The sequence below is a fragment of the Mesoplodon mirus genome (assembly GCF_964341445.2).
Source record: "Mesoplodon mirus genome assembly, chromosome: 1".
In the NCBI taxonomy this organism is placed as follows: domain Eukaryota; kingdom Metazoa; phylum Chordata; class Mammalia; order Artiodactyla; family Ziphiidae; genus Mesoplodon; species Mesoplodon mirus.
Window position 1 is genome coordinate 70,013,559 of NC_138976.1, and position 19,780 is coordinate 70,033,338.

The 19,780-nt window shown below is 38.7% G+C and overlaps 1 protein-coding gene across 4 annotated transcripts in view; it reads right to left on the minus strand.

Annotated features, from left to right (window-relative positions):
* KDM4C (lysine demethylase 4C) overlaps nt 1-19,780 on the minus strand; it is a 392,092-nt gene that overhangs the window by 309,756 nt on the left and 62,556 nt on the right. For all 4 annotated transcript variants that reach the window (XM_082628071.1, XM_082628070.1, XM_082628069.1 and 1 more), the window contains exon 5: nt 11,755-11,948. In XM_082628071.1, the coding sequence (XP_082484197.1) occupies nt 11,755-11,948 (194 nt within the window). The remainder of the gene's footprint in view (nt 1-11,754; nt 11,949-19,780) is intronic.

Here is a 19,780-nt window from a genome sequence, read left to right on the forward strand (position 1 = left end):
CATTTCAGCCAGGTCAGCTGTGCCTTTACTTTCAATTTTATATAAATTGCCCTTCTGAAGAAATTTTCAAATGGAAAGTTTGAGAACCTCTGTGCCAGGCCAGTGTTTTCCAAAGTGAGGATCCATCACAGAAAAATTTTTTCTGGTTTATGCATAAATATTCTGTGTAAGATTTGAATTCATGTAAGATTTGGATTCCAATAAAATTTTGTTAAGAACAAGTGTTCTGCTACTGCTAGAAAATAAAGGGGAGGGTGGGGGTACTAAAAGCTATATTTCTAAACTGTAAGTTTCATGAAGACCATTCTGTCCTATTCACCATGGTATCGCTAGCACCGAGCCCAGTACCTGACTGGTGGGTGGCTCAATAAATATTTAGTGAACAAACAGGAAAGAAACAAACAAACAAAACCAAAAGTCACCGAACACAGATGCAATGTTTTACAGGATCAAGCATTAATAAAACAGAAACAAACTGCCACTTCCAGAAGAATCAAAAATAAAGTAACTTCAAAAATTGGTTATAAACAAAAACATGCCCATAAGAAGCTATTTGTCCATATCAAAAATTATCACATCCAATATTTTCCCAATGAAAAACAAACTTACCTTATACAGAAATCTTCGGAGGGCGGTATCCTTTCCAAGTGATCATTTATTCAAAGGATAATCGTACCATCCATGAATAAGATAAAGTAGCTTAAAGAGTTCCACTACAATTGGCTTACAGTGTTCTACCACAATTATCTCCAACAAAGTAGTGAAGCATTTTCAAGGAGATTTCCTGTGATTGAAGTTTAATCTTCAAGGGAAAACTACCTACACAGCCACTGTACAGTTGGAAACCTCTTTGAAAATTGAGAGGCTTTCAAAAGTGCACTTTACACAAAGCAACCAAGCTACCCAAAGACAACTCAAGCAACGTGCAAAAACCAAACAAACAAAAAAGGTATACAGCCTTAAATTTAAAAAAAAGAAGTATTCACTTATATGTGGATTTTTTTTAAAAAAAGATACCAATTCACAGAAAAAGAGATCAGACTTGTGGTTACCAGAGGCCAAAGGTGGGAAAACGCAGAACTGGAGGAAAGTGGTCAAAAGGTACAAACCTCCAGTTATAAGATAAATAAGTACTAGGGATGCAATGAACAACATGATGACTATCGCCAACAATGCTGTATGATATACAGAAAAGTTAAGAGAGGTAATCCTATGAGTTCCTATTACAAGAAGAATTCTTTTTCTTTTTTTCTTCATTTACTTTTTACTGTATCTATATGAGAAAATGAATATTAGCTGAACCTACTGTGGCCATCACTTCACAATATATGTAAATCAAACCATCATGCTGTATGCTTTAAACTTACACAGTGCTGTGTGCCAATTATTTCTCAATAAAATTGGGGGGCGGGCGGGGAGACAGTAAATAGTCACATGTTTCTGCCAACACCTGACATTCCCTAAATGATGTTAATATTTACTCAGGTGGGCTGAGAGAGGTAACTTATAAGAGCGAAAATGATGACGGCAACCCATCTAATTCAAGCCCTTGTTGATGTATAATGCCTTGCCAAAGAACATTCACTTTTCAAGGAAGATTGTTAAATGGGCTCTTTTTGGTCTCTGCTCAGAAGATCATTTCAGAGATCATACAATTGGATGCTATGTCCTCTCAGAAATATATGTTATAAAATAACATTCCAGAAGCTTCGTGCACAAATCCTTAAATAAAGAAACCACGTATGGAGCCCCCACAAGTAATTAGTCATTTGGAGGAAGGGAAGAAGGGATGGACACAACATTTGGCTATATTAAATTTGGAGTGTATTGTCTGTGGATTTCTCTTAGGCAAGCTATCAAATCTGTTATTATCGCTGACAATCAAAATACAGTAGAGGGTCTAAAACTTTCTAACAGGTTTTTGTAACTTCTAAAAATTTCCTATACATCAGGTCAATTCTGTACAAGGCATCACACAAGATACGTGACTATATTATTTTATAGGCTAATTTTGTAATATATACCCATAAGAAACCAAGAAGAGTATTATAGAAAGATCAATAAAGACTGAAAGAAGCATGCCGCACAGCCCCCTGGGGGCCTGATGGTTAGGATTCAGCACTTTCACTGCAGACCGCCGGGTTCGATCCCTGGTCGGGGAACCATCCTGCATGCCGCACAGCATGGCCAAAATACAAAAAGTAAAAAAATAAAAAATTAAATTAAAAAAAAAGCATGATGCTGTAGGAATGTGATATACAAGTTAACAGATCCCAAAAACAGAAGCAGAATCCTGCTTCAATAATTAAACAGGCCTATGAGCCTATGGTGGTGCCTGGCTCGACAAAGGTGCTGTGGTGCTGCCCTGAAGAAGCAGAAAGTCTCCTTGTGGAGACAAGACCAAAACACACAAACCAATGAAAAAAAGAGTTCTGAAAGAACAGGACATAAAAAAGTGGTAAAACTGACTATTAGAACAGGACATAATAAAGTGGTAAAACTATTAGATATTGTGACTATTTAAGTCACGAGAAAAGAGAGCAATTTTGGTTCAAGTCGTCAGAAGAAAACTTAACAAATTACAGATTCTTTAGTTTCAAGTCCAGTGTAAAGATTTATTTTTGCCATGCCTCTACTTTGAGTAAAAGTTACTGATCAATTGCTAGAAATGCTTTTAATAAGTTAAACAAACATACATTTTAATAACTTTAATATTCTAAATATATATATTCATTCCATCTTAAGGAAATATCCCCACAGGACATCTTTTCAAATCTTACAGAAAATAAGTTAAGAGCCAGTTAAAGTAACTGAATCAGCCTTCCTAAAATTTTTAAGCAAATACTTGAACATTTATTTGGGATTTTCTTTGCCTTATATCTGTAGGAGACATCGAGTTTTATTCCCTTTGTGCAGCATAATTCAGGTAATAGCACTCTCCTTCTTAATGCAGAAACATCTCCTCCAAACACAAACATGTAATTCTAACGGGGGCTGCCATTCTTTGTGCCTCTGCCCTCACCGCCACAGAGGCAGGCCTGTGACCCAAGCCAGGACAATCCTAATACCTTCCTACCCTTGGTCTCAGTGATTTAAACAAGGGATTGGCATAGAATCCAAGCCAGGAGATTCCATGGTCCCTCCCCAAATGGGGCAGCTTTGCTTTCTAGTGATACAGGGAGAAATATACGAACCAGGGAGAAAAATGAAGGCAACATACAAAGAGAAGTGGGGCCCAGGATCCAACACACCCTGGCAACTTCCAAGGGTTCCAGACGTTTCTGACCATTCATGGCTATGTGAGCCAATTAAATTCTTCCTTTTGGCTAAGCTGATTCATAGTGAGTTTATATTTCAAGGAGCCAAGACAATTTCAACAAAACATTCTCAAACCAGAAGAGACATCCAATGCAGACATTATTTTTTAAATGGATTAAAAAAGGTTCCAAGGGCCTCCCTGGTGGCGCAGTGGTTGAGAGTCCGCCTGCCGATGCAGGGGATACGGGTTCGTGCCCCGGTCTGGGAGGATCCCATATGCCGCGGAGCGGCTGGGCCCGTGAGCCACGGCCGCTGGGCCTGCGCATCCGGAGCCTGTACTCCGCAACGGGAGAGGCCACAACAGTGAGAGGCCCGCATACCGCAAAAAAAAAAAAAAAAAAAAAGGTTCCAAATAACACGAGAAAATGCATGAAAATTAAAGTAAAAATTAGTTGACCCGAAATACCAGAAGAGTAAGGATTGTGTTATAGCCTTCAGAAGTTAGGCTGGTCCCCATCCTAGCAGTTCTTATCTGATAGGTTTGATAGACAAAGCACTCTTAGCTCTCAACACGAACAGACTTGCTTTTTCCAAAACTTCATTTGAGGGGACTGAAAGTAAGCCTCTAATTGAAGAATCATCACCCATTCCCTAGAGGAAGACAAAATCCTCAAGGTAAAACTCGTTCTTTCTAAAATGCGGGGTTTTCTCTCTGATTTCAAGTAGATTTCCAAGGGATATCTAAAGAACAAATCTGAAGCAAAGGAAGCTGGGCCAGTGGTCTCTCCCACTCTCAACTCCAATGGTTCCCCCATCCAAATAACTGCTATCAATTATAACAAGATTAGAATCTAGCCACATTTTACCCTTCTGAAAATCTCTTTTATGCCATAGTTTTGTCCCAAAGTATAAGAGGCTGGTTTCTCTTTTGGCTCTGCAGAAAATCTCATTAAAAGAAAGTTGATGGTATAAACAGGAAAGACAGGCACACTTTCTTCTCGCCTGTTCCTTCACCTTTACTCTTTCCTTTTCTCTTTAAATCTATGAGAAGAGTCAGACAAATAAAAGTTAAAAATCCCAGCTGCAAGACTCACTAAGCGCCAGTCTCAGAGTCCTTAGTTTACAAATGTGGCCAAAAAACACCTACCTGAAACATCTGTTGTCTGGATTACCTGAAATGATTTCTTAAAATGATTAGCACAGTTCCTGGCACACATAAAAGGTACACACTAAATGAAATGGAGTCACCAAAGGTAAAGAACATACTTCACCATCCTAGTCAAGACCTACACCTTGAAAAGTAAGCTGACAAAGAATGAACACATTTGGGGTCACAGAAGTAGCGTTTATAAATCCATTTGTAAGCCTACCTGCAGAAGTGCAATCAAAAAAAAAAAGCTGCTTTCCTATATGCTCAAGTCAAAGAATAATTTTTATAAAACAAATATTAAGTAATAAATATTTTCTACAAAGTGCTATCTAAAAGGCAATATTAAACAGTCTGAAAAGGAGGATGAGAAATACGGAGGAAAAAGATAAGCTAAGCAACATGATTTGTGAACTGCTCTATCCGCCACAGTAAATTTAGCAAGGCTAACAGCACTAATGCTTGTTTTCCATGAACTACATAGTACATAAATTTGCATTAACCTTCTGATTTTTCCCTAAGAGTTACGGATTTGATTCAGCAATCTCTTTTCATTTAAAGGGTTTTCTGGAGTTCTTGTAGGTGGCGACGGTGGTGGCTTTAAGTGAAAGAGTAGCAACAAGGAAATAGGCATCCTGAAGGAATTTACAAGCCCCTGCTATGCTTATCAGAGGTATCAAAAGTACTTAATTAATATGTTTAGATTTCCTGTATGAGAACCCACAGTCACCAATCAGTTAGTGAAAAGGCATTACATCTCATCACTTCAGGGAAATGAGTGAGATTTATTTTCAAAATCACAAACACTAGACACCACTGACTTTCCTTAAAAAACTCGGTGCTGAGCAGGGGTCTTTGGGACTCACTCTTTGGACTGCAGGTATGTGTGTGTGCACCAGTGTGGTTGTATTTATCTCCAAGTCAGGCTCAGGTCTAACTAAAATATTATCCATCTGATCATGGATATGATCAGATAATCATGGATATGATATCATATCATGGATATGATAATATTGCTTCCTGTTATCTCTGCACTCTCTTTCTTCCAACAAATACAGCTAGCAGCTGAGTACAAAATTAATACCATATTTCTGGGGTATAGTTCCAATTTTTTAAACCTTTTTAAATAATATTATCTCAAAATATATACATAGATATGCCTAGAAGTGATCAAAATAACTTAAGCAATTAATTTTCTTAATACTTCAATTAAAAAATATTTATAAACGTCTATTTTTCTTTGTTTTATTTTTATTTTATATTGGAGTATAGTTGATTTACAATGCTGTGCCAGTTTCAGGTGCACAGCAAAGTGATTCAGCCATACATAGACATATATCTTCTCTTCTTTTTCAGATTCTTCTCCCATATAGGTTATTACAGAACATTGAGTAGAGTTCCCTATGCTACACAGTAGGTATTTTGCTTATTTAGAGGTCAAATTTCTCTAGGAAGAATAATGAAAACCAGAAGCAAACCACTGTTAATTCCAAGAGTATTTTTTCTATAGAAACCATCAGAAGGATACAGCTTTTACCATTATTCAATTAGTCCTAACATTTCCAATTAGAATACATTAATGAGTCTAAACTTACTAAACAGATAAGTCAACAACAGGAGTTAGTACTGTATGTTGTTAATTCAATGTATTATTAAATAGTATCAAGCTGTCCAATCCCTAAAGTAACATTCTGCTCTGGGTGTTTAAAGGAAAAAACCTCAATAAGGAATTCCTTCAGTAAGACCATTCATTGAACAAATACTTATTGAGTACCCACTGTGTGCCAAGCTCATGCCAGATACCATTGCAGGCACTGGAGACACGCTAGTGAGCCAGACAGTGAGGGTCCCCCTTTCTGGGAGCTCACACTGTAATGGAGAAGATGTACAACAAACAAGCTCAGGTCAACTCGATGACATATAATTCATTTGTTCTTTTAAAAAGACAGCCCTGAATTCTAAAATTCAGCAATAATCAAATATTTATTTATAAGTCAAGAGCTCCTTCTCTACCCCAGGAAGAAAGGAAAAGGAAAAACAGCAAGAAGGGGTAGGGGTGAGATGGGAGAGAGTGAATGAATGGGGGGCGGTGGGGAGAAAAGGGACCGGCTGAGACAGACACCCAATGCGAGAATCCACTCTCAGGCTTGAACCCTGCTTCTAGCTTATCGCGATTATACACACTGCCAAATATTCTTTTGCTTAAATTGGGTTTCTGTCATTTAGAACAAAGAATTCTTATTAATACAGAATCTATAAGGTCTTATACATAAGACATGCAATATATATTTGTTAAGTAAACATATGAAATGTTAACATCCATTGAGCACTTACGATATGCCAGGAGCTGTGGTATACGCTTTGTATTTTATTTAATCACACAACTACCTTACAAGGTGGGCATCAAACCACGTGAGTGTTTTAGGAGAGAAAATGGAGGCATGGGGGTTATGTAATAATTGTCCTGGATGATATACTAAGTTAAAAAACAATGCCAGAACTCAAAACACAAGACTCTGGTGCAAAAACCTGTGCTCTTAAATATTACACAGCACTAAACAAATCAATCTAAAGAAAAAGCAGGGAACTAAGTTTATATTATACTGAATAATCTGACGCTTTCTTATTGCTACATTTAACAAAATCGCACAGCTTACTGAATAAAATTTACCCAAGTCCAAAATGCTGCAGCCCATCCTTAATTTTTCTAAAAAACATCCAGGAGAAACTTCTTTCCTGATTTTAGACCTTTCATAGCTTAAGACATGCCCTCTTAAACCTTACCTTTCTCATTCTCTACAGAGTACTAAATCTGAAAGTAACTTATTTATTATGTTTGGACATGATCTCAGAAAGAAAAATTCAAGGCACCATCTAAATTCTATTTCCCCAGCAATTAACCACTACCACATGATGCTTGGGAAAGAAAATTATATTTTGCTTATCCTTGAAACTCCCACTCTATCATGTACAGAAATACATCATGCCAAGTTCAGGCTTTAAGTAATTACTATGACCAAAAAATTATTTATTTTTATAATGTTATTAAGACAATAGTAATTATGAATATTTGTATAGTTCTTTACACTTTACAAAACACTTGTATACACAGTATATCCCTGGACCCTCCTAGAAATCCTATTAAGTAGATAGAGAATAAATCATGCCTCCATTTGGCAGTTAAAGAAATTCATGATGAAAGGAGTACAGTGATTTGCCCTAAGTCATTCAGCTGGTAAGTGACAGACTGGGATTTTAAAACAGGTCTTCTGGCTCCAAAGTCAACATTAATTCCCAGAAAATAAATATGTTACCACTGACTGCCAAAGCAGTTTTCTATCTGCCTACTTCAAGCTTTCTTTTTTCCTTAAACTTTCATGCCAGAAATGTTTAAATAAATCATTAGCTCCTCTAAAGTCTCTTCAGTACGAACCCGTGTTCATGAACACTTAACTCAGCAAAATCTGCTACATGTTGTGCACAGAAAAGCATGTTTCACGGCTTCTACCTGGAGCCAGGCCTATCAGCAGCTACTCAGAAATCTCTGGAAACTTGGTGCTCTTAACAGTTACATTTGAGACAAGAGTCTTTATAGAACATTTTATATATTATCTTGTCTGCCCTTGAACAGACTGATCCAAAACAATTTAAAACTCTCTTGATTCAAAATGAGAATTACTTACAGAGCATCAATCCTATAGCCAGGCCCTGTGTTAAGTGCTGACGATTCAAAGGCAAACACAGCCCCGAACTTCAAAGCAGGCACAGGAAAGGGCCAGCAGGGGTGGTCACAACCCCTTGAAAGGTGCAAAGGCAGATGTCTAAGGTGGGGCAATGTATGGTCCAGGAAGCCTTCAGGCAAAAATCTATGGAACACTCGGGCAGAGGACAGTAGTGCAGTCATGGAAGTAAGGAGAGAATCGTAGGCAGTCTCTGCAATAATCGTACCCAGAACTTGGTGCCTGAGAGAACTGAAGAAGAGATGGAAGTTGAAATTAAATGCCAGCCTATAAGACTAGAGAGGAGGAAGACACACTGCCAAGGCCAGAGATGTTAAGCATGAGACAGGGCACCCCTGGAGAAGAGTAAAGGTAACTCAACAAGGAGAGGATACCAGGGACTTCCCTGGCAGTCCAGGGGTTAGGACTCCACGCTTCCATGGCAGGGAGCACGGGTTCGAGGAACTAAGATTCTGCAAGCCTTGCGGAGCGGCAAAAAAACAAACAAACGAACAAGGAGAGGGCACCAGAAAAGGAAACCAGTGCAGGCATGCGCGCACACACACGCAGGACCTTACGTCACCTTGTCATCCTCTCGTTTTGTAGATTAGGTAAAAATATTCTAATAGTTCTGATCACACATTACAGAATTCGAGTACTGGAGAGCATCCTGATGAGTCTTGTCATTTTGTGAGTGAGGAAACTGGTCACCGAAGTACAGTTCTTTGCCCAAAGCCACACACATCGGTAGCCGAGTAAGGACTAGAGCCCTGATCGCTGCTCCCTTGAGTCTGAGTCTGCCACACACGTTTCAGCGCTCACATGAATTTGTATTGCTTCTACCACCTTTCAAAGCTTACTTCAAATATATTATGATGACTACTGAAGTGAATTTTAATGATAATAAAGTTTACCTCAAAATTATTTATGCTGCACTAATATAATCGTTCATGAATCTACTGGGAAACATTCTTAGAGTCATTTATATCACTCTTTTCCTACACTAGTCATCCTAGTAAATGGAATGTAGATTAACTGTCATAATTCACTGCTATGTTTTATTTTTTTATCATTATAAATAATGGCCAAGGTTAAAGATAATAGTGATATTATAAATCTACTCTTAATGCATATAATGGAGTCTATATGCTTAAAAACTAATAGAGTAACTAAATACAGAAAATATAAATACATTCCAGACAGAAAGAAATACTTTGGAATCCAGCGTACTCATTCTCACTCATAAACAGTGGTGCTCTCTCCCAAAGACACAAGACTCTATAATCAGTCTTATCCCAGACAGAATATTCTCCTCTAAACAATCTTTAGGTCACGACAATCCTTGTCCCAGGTGTGTGTGTGTGTGGGGGGGATCACCTTTCTTAATAAGAAAGCAGAGACTTCATGTCAACTCCTCCAATACTAAAACCTCATATTAATGTCCTAGGCATTGTCATGAATTTCTCCAAACCTACAGGAAAGTTTTGCCACTAACTTTTCAGATTTTTTTTTTTTTTTTTTCTGGCTGCACCACACGTGTTGCAGGATCTTAGTTCCCTGACCGGGGATCCAACCTGTGCCCCCTACAGTGGAAGCACCGAGTCCTAACCACTGGACTGCTGAGGAATTCCCTAACTTTTCATATTTCTTAAGGGAAGTATAGTATATACTTGCCTATATACTAGATTTCACCAGGATGTTGAATCTACCAATTTCACATAATTTTACCCACAACAAAAGAGAGGATCAGAAAGACCATGGGGATAACTATGCAGCTAAAAAACTGCCCAGGAGCCTATACATTGTTTAAAATATTTCTCTGAGTCTCTCAAAGCCAAGTCCCAAAAGTACTAAAGGATGACACTCCAACAGACTCTACAGTGGGTGCTGAAGAAATATGACAGACTCACAGGTTCTAAAGTTTGTGCTCACAGCTGGTCCTCGACAAACACCTTGTAAGGAATTACTTCTTTGCCCCATTCTGTCACCAAAGCCTCTCTAGGTCCTAGACCACCTATTAAAAATGTTTACATTTTATTTATTCCATTAAGAGAGCAGAATGCTTAGAATTTATCAAACAAAATGTGTAAGTAAAACACTGTTAAAAATAAGTTACACAGCTTCTCACTAACTTTTTTCAGATCCTAAAACTCCATAGCAAACCAGAAAATACCTGGATTTCTCTTCTATGTCCTAAGAGCTTTGCCCTTGCTCCTAAAGCTTTCCTGCTGATTAAATGTCATTGTTGATCATTATGAACTTTTGCTATATTTGAATTTGCTGGAGAAAGCTTACAACTTCACACTTTGCCAAATGATAAAACCTCAAGGGCAACTAATGGCAAGATGGGGATAGAAATTATACACTGTGCTCAACACCTGATCAGCAGGAGAACTTGAAAAGAGGCCATTATCTTTAAACTGGAGGCAAGAAAGCTACTGGCCTAACACAAGCACCTGAAGAGCATCCTATCCTGTTCCAGCAGAATACCAGCAGAAACATTGTATTTCCTGGCTTGTCAAGTAGATACTTCATATGCTTCTATCTCTGAATTATTCTGCATGTATGTGTACTTTACAAAATACAACTGATATTGAAACTCTCTTAAGACTAAAACCCACAAAAACAAGTTCAAACGTGAAACTGGCTGACCACAAAGGATTCCAGGGTGATTGACAGACTAATAATTACAAATGTGTAATTATTTGATGCATTCTATGATCATATGATGCATTCTACAGAGCAATAAATCTTAAAATCGTTGCTCAGAAAGATGAGGAGAGGCTCACAAACACAGGAAATTCCAAGTTAAGAACACATATCCACATTAACTTATTCTTTTCCCCACATCCATCATACAGAGAGCGATAATAGGCCTCCTGAATCATCCCTCCTCTCCCTCTAGCCACCACATACTAAATGGAACTTGTCATTTATTCAGAGGGGACTAGACAAGAAAATCATTAGGATTACTTGATACTCTACATCCAAGAAGTCGATTTTCACTCCTAACTGCTGCCTGCATACTTTCCAGCAAATCTCAGAGAAGTAAAGATGCCAAAAAAATTCTTTTTTAAAAAAATTTATTTATTATTTATTTTTGGCTGCGTTGGGTCTTCATTGCTGCACACAGGCTTTCTCTAGTTGTGGTGAGCAGGGGCTACTCTTCCTTGCAGTGCGTGGACTTCAGTAGTTGTGGCTCGCAGGCTCTAGAACGCAGGCTCAGTGGTTGTGGCGCACGGGCTTAGTTGCTCGGTGGCATGTGGGATCTTCCCAGACCAGGGCTCAAACCCGTGTCCCCTGCACTGGCAGGCTGATTATTAACCATTGCGCCATCAGGGAAGTCCCAAACAAATTCTTCGAGACTAATTACCTATCAATCCATGGCCCACAAAAGTGGTCTACAGGCAATTTTAGATATACAAGCCACCATTAGCTTTATGGTTTTGAGCAAAACCCCAGGCAGAGTGGAAGACTCTGTAATAATTAATTGTTACGGTCAAAAAAACTTTCTTATAGCTCATATAAATCTGAATCCACCAGATAAAGGGAAAAAATTCATCTTCAATGGGTTCACACTGCCCAAATTTCAAAACTCCAAAGCAAATGAATATTAAACATGTAACTTACCAGGACTTGGGTTGTCCAAAATGGAGATAATTAATACTATAGAGGTCCATATCCTCGGTGTGCCACGCAAATGTGGTTTTCCACATTCCAAAATAGAGATAAGGAGTATTTACACCCTCAATAGAAATACCGCACTCTTCCTCAACCACATCCAAGACCGTGTTTAGGTGAGCTATGTTCCATTCATCCACACCCTGGAATCAGGGGAAAGAGGAGAAAAAAAAGCAAACATTAATAAACTCATAAAGGTAACATTTACTGCTCAAACCATCATCTGACCATCATCTGCCAAAATTATTACACTGTGTATTTTAATTCACTTAGAAATAAAAATAGAAATAAAAAATAAAGCAACAATTATCCAAGGCATGCACGTGCGCACACGCGCGCACACACACACACACACATATTTATACAGATCCATGATTAATTATCCAAGATTACTACCAATGTAATGTGGCTCTATATAAACATTAGTATAAAATTGTACCAAACGACAGAGAATTAAGGCCCCACTCCCCGTTTGCTGTTAGTAAGAAAAATCATTGATTCAAAGCATATGACCTGGAGCATGCTTTCCATCACTGGCACACCATTTAGTTTTGGGGGTTTCCTGGTTTTTAGCTTGCTTGTTTATTTGTACATTACTTAAGAAGTCATATGAAACATCAGACATCATCTCAAGATACCACTAACAAAATATATCTTCTGTCATCCCTCTCTCATCCCCACCCATTTCAATTTTGGCATGTGATATATCATTTCCTGAAAATTCAACTCTAATTATTGGGAAAATTCTTAGCACTATTCTAAGCCACAGATCATTATGCTTTTACTACTTCTTCAACTAAATATTAGCCTCTTATGTTGATGGGAAATTTTAAACAAAGAATAACTGCTAAAAATACTTATCCAAACTCTGGAAAAATTGCTGGAATAATATAGTTTTATAACAGTAACCCAACATGGCTGGTGATAGAGACAGAAAAGTTTGAGTCACTGATATAAAAGTTAAAGTGGCAGGAAAAGATTCCAGTTTTATTAAAACTTACCAATCTCTTATTAATTCACTGTAATTCACAACTGCTTACCATTTTTACCAACTATGTATTTTTCCCATATACTTTTCTAATAATCAAATTCTAAATATCAGAGATTAGGTCCATTTTTATGCAATCATGAGGAAATGGCAATGTCTTTAAAACTAGTTCAACCTCTTCATGGTGCTATTAAAGAGGGACATTAAATTTATTTATGTATACCCAAAAGGCCTTCCCCAATAACTCTGCCAACGGCCTCACAGATAACCATGTCTAATAGTTCCCTTATGCACTAAAAACTTTCAGGGCTGTTCTGTTTTCATTCTGGTCTTTAGATAACAATATAATCAGTGTACTGATCTTACTTCCTTGAGCTTTTGGGTCAGGAAAATTGTTGATGGGGCAGTTAATGAAGTTCTGCCTCAGGTAATATAGTTGAAAGTGCCAGGGGAAATAGCTTAATTCCCAAATTCCCAAAGGTACACACTCTATCTACAACTTAAACCCCACAGTAGGAAGTTTGCTATTTGGAAATTGTTCAAAGTAAGTATCCTTTTAAGAGAAGATCCTAGGTTCCAACTAACAAGACCTCATAAAAGTTCAATCAAATCATGTAAAATATTTTATCTCACTCTATTTATAGTGATACGATCTCTTAACTCTAGTCCAGTCAGACTTCAGTCCAATCACTCTAATAATACAGTCCTATTTAAAAGTCATTACTAAGGCAATGAATATGAAGTAATAAATGAGCACCATATTATAGGAATCATTTTTAAACTGAATGAGCTTGAAAATTTAAGAACAAACCATCCCTCTGAAATTCCTGCATTTGGCGAAGTCTTATCTTTGTTTCTGACTGATATTATCTTTCAGAAATAACTGAGGCTGAATCCCTTGACATGCCTAGACCTGTGGGTCTAAAGGGATGAGGGAAGAGAAGAATGAGTGATGGCAAAAAGACCCAGATTATGGCTCCGGCTCTGCCACTGCCCAGGGCAAAAATCACCGAGATTTTCTGAGCTTCTAGTCCTTCTTCGTGAAAGTCTGAGGGCTACAGTAACCCTCCCAGAGCTGTTCAGAGTACTGAATAGGCTGAAGGACATAAAACCTTTGGAAAAATAAAATTTACTATGTCTTAGAACTGATTAAATAAATGTCTCCACTATTCTCTAGTAAATCTTACTGGAAAGCCTCTACCAAAATAAAAGCCAAAGACATGATAAGTGATAATAAAGTCCTATGAAACTTACTATTGAAATTCTCCCCATTAATGGGCAAATAATATGTCTGCAGCAGTTTCTTTTGGGCAAGGCCAAGGTTGCCATGATGTTAAAACTTAATTTCTTTTGCTAAAATAAAAAGTCATATAATTTTAATCAAAGAGGTTATTAAAATATTAAGAATAACTGGTATAACAGAGGCTGAGAATAAATCTTACTATTTCCAAATTCCTTCTCCAATTTCTGCTCTCTACTATTGACTGAACTGGCTAGCTGCCTCCAAGGACAGGTTCTACTCAAACTCTGAAGAGCACCAGGTCTCCTTCAGAGATTCAGACAAGGAGTACACCTCATTTGTCATCTAGGAGAAGTGTGACACCATAGTCTACTTCACTACTCTACACATACATATACACTACATCTATTCAAAACAATCCTGTAACACACGTAACATTATACCCAAATGAACAAATGGAAAAAAGCTAGTGCTCCCAGAATAGTGGAAAGCAAAGATAAACCTAAATCTACCTGACTCTAGGCTTTCACTTATAAACTCTACGCTTCCAGTTCTGACCATGTTAAATACAGCATATCATCCTTTTCTCTCAGCATCAATTATCAACAAAGATCCAAGGAACTAAAATTTAGGACAGGCAAACATATAAAGCTGCTACATTCTTCCCACCCAGGCATACAGCCGCCCTACACAAACACTGGCAAAGCCTATAAGAAAAGCTGCTTCACTTGGGAGTTGGTGATAAAATTTAGTGTAAAAGTAGCCTCCAGAAATACCCCAGCTACAAACAAGCCCCACAGTGACAGGTCAAAATTTGCCAAACCGTTCAAAGCTTAAAGCTGTCAAGTCTCTGCAGAAAGTCTGCACACCAGCCCAAGTTCATAGACAAATGCCTCTTCCCAGATCGCATCCCTTCATATAAAGCTCTTCTACACAATGTCCAGCAGGTGCTTGAGCAATATCTGTAACCCATCTGACCTCCACTGGGCAGACGTTTCCTCCCTGGTCCCACCCCTCCCTTCACCCCAATAACCCAGTGCATTCTAAGCCTGCCCTGCCCTGTTTGTCTATTTACCCTGTATCTGCCTGGTTTTCTGAAATAATTCACCATTGGACCATAATTTGTACACATATGTGTAAAAGAGAAGTTTATCAAAGACCTTTCCTTTCAATCTCTGTATCATCAGCCTATCAAGAATCAGATGGCAATTTGAAAGAACTCCTGAATTTTCATTACCATAGGCACTCAGAAGCTGCTTGTGGACCAGGCTTTGGACTTTGGACTTCACAGAGGAAGTAAGTACCCCCAAACTGGCATCAGCATGAACGATGCATCTATAAACCTATGCAGAAAGACTGTGCCAAGTTTGACTTCACGCCCTTGAGCTCTGGGCCTGGGTCCCTGAACACAGGCCACATCCAGGCCAGGAGCACCTTCTTCTCGGGACTATGAGCATCTGGGATTCCCTCTTTAGTGACCACACTCGGTCACTGGGAGACTGAAGGGGGACAGGGCAGCAACATGCCACATTAGAAAACTTGCCAAGAAGGAGTCATTCCCACCTAATACAGAGAAATAATGCAAAAATCATAGCAAACCAATGTTCTTCTGATGAACATTACTTCTACAAGAGGCTGTGGTCAAAAAACTTTGGCATCCTTTTCTCCTCCTCTTACAAAGTCACAGTGCCAACAGGTACTCCGAAGGTTCTGAGAGGCCATGCTATAAGGAAGCCTGTTTCACTTTGCTTAACTCCACTTTTCCCAGATGTGATTTGACCACGGGACCTTGTTTACGTAAGCCATTACTATCTTTCCTCAACAATGTCAATATCCAACCCACATGTTTCTCCTCCCCTGCCCACCCGCCCTGCCCCAACTCCTGCCATCATCCTCAGCACCTTCAACATTATCCCCACGGGGGGCTCTTTCCAAAACAATGCTCTGAGCCTCCATCTCTCTAAAGCTTCACTGCCACACGCCCAGCTCTAAGCTGGACTCAAAGTGACCAGCAATAATTTCTGAAATCTATAAATTTATGGGGAAAAACATCATTTCATTAGAAAATCCAATTATTAAAAAAAGAAGATCCACCTCCTAGGTACTGTAAAACTCTGAGAAAATACTAAAAGAAATTATTAAAGATTCTAACTAAAGTTTTCAGGTACTTTTATTTAGTATTTTTTTAAAGATTATGCTTTCCTCATTTGGCTCTAACCATCATGTTCTATGACCCTTAATGCAGTCCAGCCAACACCTACTGTGCACTGTGATCCAAACAAAAGACCAACCACCCAATTTCCACTTACTTTAAAGCTAGGCTAATGTAAATTACTGCCACCAATTCATATGCCTGTAACAAGCCTTTGAAGTTTCAAAGGTAATGCAAATGAAGAAAGAAAAATAAAACTTAGTTTGTTTTAAAGACTTCAAAATTCAATCCATTTTGCATAGTAATGTGTGAAAATTGCACCTTTCAATAACTAAAACAAAAGCTCTGGTCACATTTTTTTTTTTTTTTTTGCGGTATGCGGGCCTCTCACCGTTGTGGCCTCTCCCACTGCAGAGCACAGCCTCCGGACGCGCAGGCCCAGCGGCCATGGCTCATGGGCCCAGCCGCTCCGCGGCATGTGGGATCCTCCCGGACCGGGGCACAAACCCGCGTCCCCTGCATCGGCAGGCGGACTCTCAACCACTGCACCACCAGGGAAGCCCTGTGGTCACATTTTAAGATAGAGGATTTCCTTAGGATCTTTACACAGTAAGAATAAAATTAGACCCATGTGAAATTCAATTTGCTTTAAAGTTAATTACAATGTGTGATGTGATAGCTCTTTTTGTTTCTTCCTTTCCATGAAAATATCACATTCTCTAAACTTTCTACTTTTAAAACAAACCTCTTTTCCATTTTGCATTTTTACACACCAAAATACCTACAATTTTACAGCAGTGCTTTCTTTTCTTTCTGAAAGTCTAGACAATAACCAATGTAGAGCAAGTTCTGAAGTAACAAAAAAATTCTGCAACCAAAAGTACCATATAAAAAGACTGCTCACCTTAAAAAGGTAAATATGAGTACGACAAGAAGGAGGGCAGAGAAGAAAAGGGGGGAAATGCCCACTCAAATAAAAGACTGCAGAAAGCTTGGGACTCCTGCCTTGATTCTGGACCACTGAGGCTTTGAGGTTAATGGTATCCCTGGTTCCAGGCAAAAGCAACTCCAAACCTCTTGGGAGAAAAGCATCCTTCACTTAAACCTGTAAATTCTCCACAAATTAAGATCAAGCCAAAGAATACAACCAAAGATCACTACGCATACAGGGAGTCAAGACCTCACTGCAGAAAGCTAGCAAAAACAACTGACCCTGCACCACCCCAAGGACTGTTGATATCAGAATTTTCAGACACTAAAGAATGTGAAATGTTTAAAGAAATAAAAAATGGAATCACAAAGACAAGAAAGTAAAATAAACTATTTGGAATGACCAGTGAGATTTGGGGGGAGAGGTGGACTTCTAGAAATGAAAGATATCAGGCTTCCCTGGTGGCGCAGTGGTTGAGAGTCCACCTGCCGATGCAGGGGACATGGGTTCGTGCCCCGGTCCGGGAAGATCCCACATGCCGCGGAGCGGCTGGGCCCGTGAGCCATGGCCACTGAGCCTGCGCGTCCAGAGCCTGTGCTCCACAACGGAAGAGGCCACAACAGTGAGAGGCCCGCGTACCGCAAAAAAAAGAGAAAGATATCATTATTAAACTGAAACTCATTGAAAGGATTAAACAAGAGAAGTATAAAATTTAAGACATGAACACACAGTGCAGTACAGGAAGATGAGAAGGAATATCTGAAAGGTAAAGTTAAGCATACTTAGGACAGAATGTCTAAGGTTATGTATTCAGAGTCCCAAGAGAGAGAAAAATACAAAATTATTGATAAAGTCACTAAAAGAGAAGACTGATGAAACCAATTACATTAAAATTAAAATCTGTTCATTAAAAGACACTGTAAATAAGTCCATCTCTAAAAATTTTGATATCAACTTTAGTTAACCTTAAATACACTGAGTTGAAGCTACAAAACAGACTTCTCAGACCTTTAGTGATGCTACAGCTTTTGTTTTACAGTTACCAAAACATCAAAATGCCAATTACATTTATTGATTAAAAACTGCTTATAGGGCTTCCCTGGTGGCACAGTGGTTAAGAATCTGCCTGCCAATTCAGGGGACACGGGTTCGAGCCCTGGTCTGGGAAGATCCCACATGCCACGGAGCAACAGCCCGTGCGCCACAACTACTGAGCCTGTGTGCCACAACTACTGAAGCCCGTGCGTCTGGAGCCCATGCTCCACAACAAGAGAAGCCACTGCAATGAGAAACCCGTGCACTGTGACGAAGAGTAGCCCCCGCTTGCCGCAACTAGAGAAAGCCTGTGTGCAGCAATGAAGACCCAACACATCCAAAAATAAATAAATTTTAAAAAAAACTGCTTATAAAGCCTTCATTATTACTCCTACTCTTGAAGACAATAATATTCTATGTGGACAAAAATTTGGGCTCATTCTGGCATTCCAATATTCTTAGTCTTTCTAATTTAACTCTTTTCACAGCCGTGTTCAGTGTAAAAATAATAATTTCTGTCCATCTTCCTTTTAAAACTAAAACTGTTTTTGTTTGATGTAATATAAAATATGGAATTGATTTTGCAGAGTCACAGACAATTCATGTTTTTGCTATATACCTTTGTACATTATTTTCTTATCAAACTAGTTACCAAGTATTTTTACATGCTTGTAAACAAATATATTTTTACAACATACCTGTATATATGTAAAGTCAAGTATTTAATTCTTGCTGTTCAGTTTTAAAACTGACAAAGAAAAAAAGTGAACACTACAGAAACCATGGTAGAACTTTACTTGTTCTGGTCTTGGTTGTCCCATCTTTGGCAAGTCACATATCTACTCAAGAAACATTCCCAACAGAGTACGATAGGATGAAAATCTAAAATCGCTTTCAACATTCCCTGCTAGATATTGACTACTATATCGAGTATCATGTGTATAGCATTTAATTGACAATTATATAACTGTAGATGGCTTCTGATTTTGTTTTAACTCCATGGACTGTGTTTAAATAATTCAAAATTATATTCCTGATTCTGAGATACTAAGTGGTATTGCACAGTTGTCACTTTACAGAATGTGTACAACAGTCCCATGAAGCTGATAAGGTGTACCCTTGTATAGCTTCAGGTGCTAGAATTAAAACTGACCTGTTATCACACACACACAAAGACACTGAAAATAGAAGAAACAAAGAAGTATTGGAAAGAACAAGCCACTATTGAAGGAAATAATTCAACAACATGGCGTAGTTTGGGTATCTAGAATACATAAAAAATTCCAAATAATAAGGAAAAGTCAAACAATCTAATAGAAAAATAGGCAGAGGAAAAAAGAGAAATCACAAATGGCCAACAAAGATATGAAAAGCTGGGGCTTCCCTGGTGGCACAGTGGTTAAGAATCCCCCTGCCAATGCAAGGGACACGCGTTCGAGCCCTGGCCCGGGAAGATCCCACATGCCGCAGAGCAACTAAGCCCATGCGCCACAACTACTGAGCCTGAGCTCTAGAGCCCGCAAGCCACAACTACTGAGCCCATGTGCCACAACTACTGAAGCCTGCACGCCTAGAGCCCATGCTCTGCAACAAGAGAAGCCACGACAATGAGAAGTTCACACACTGCAA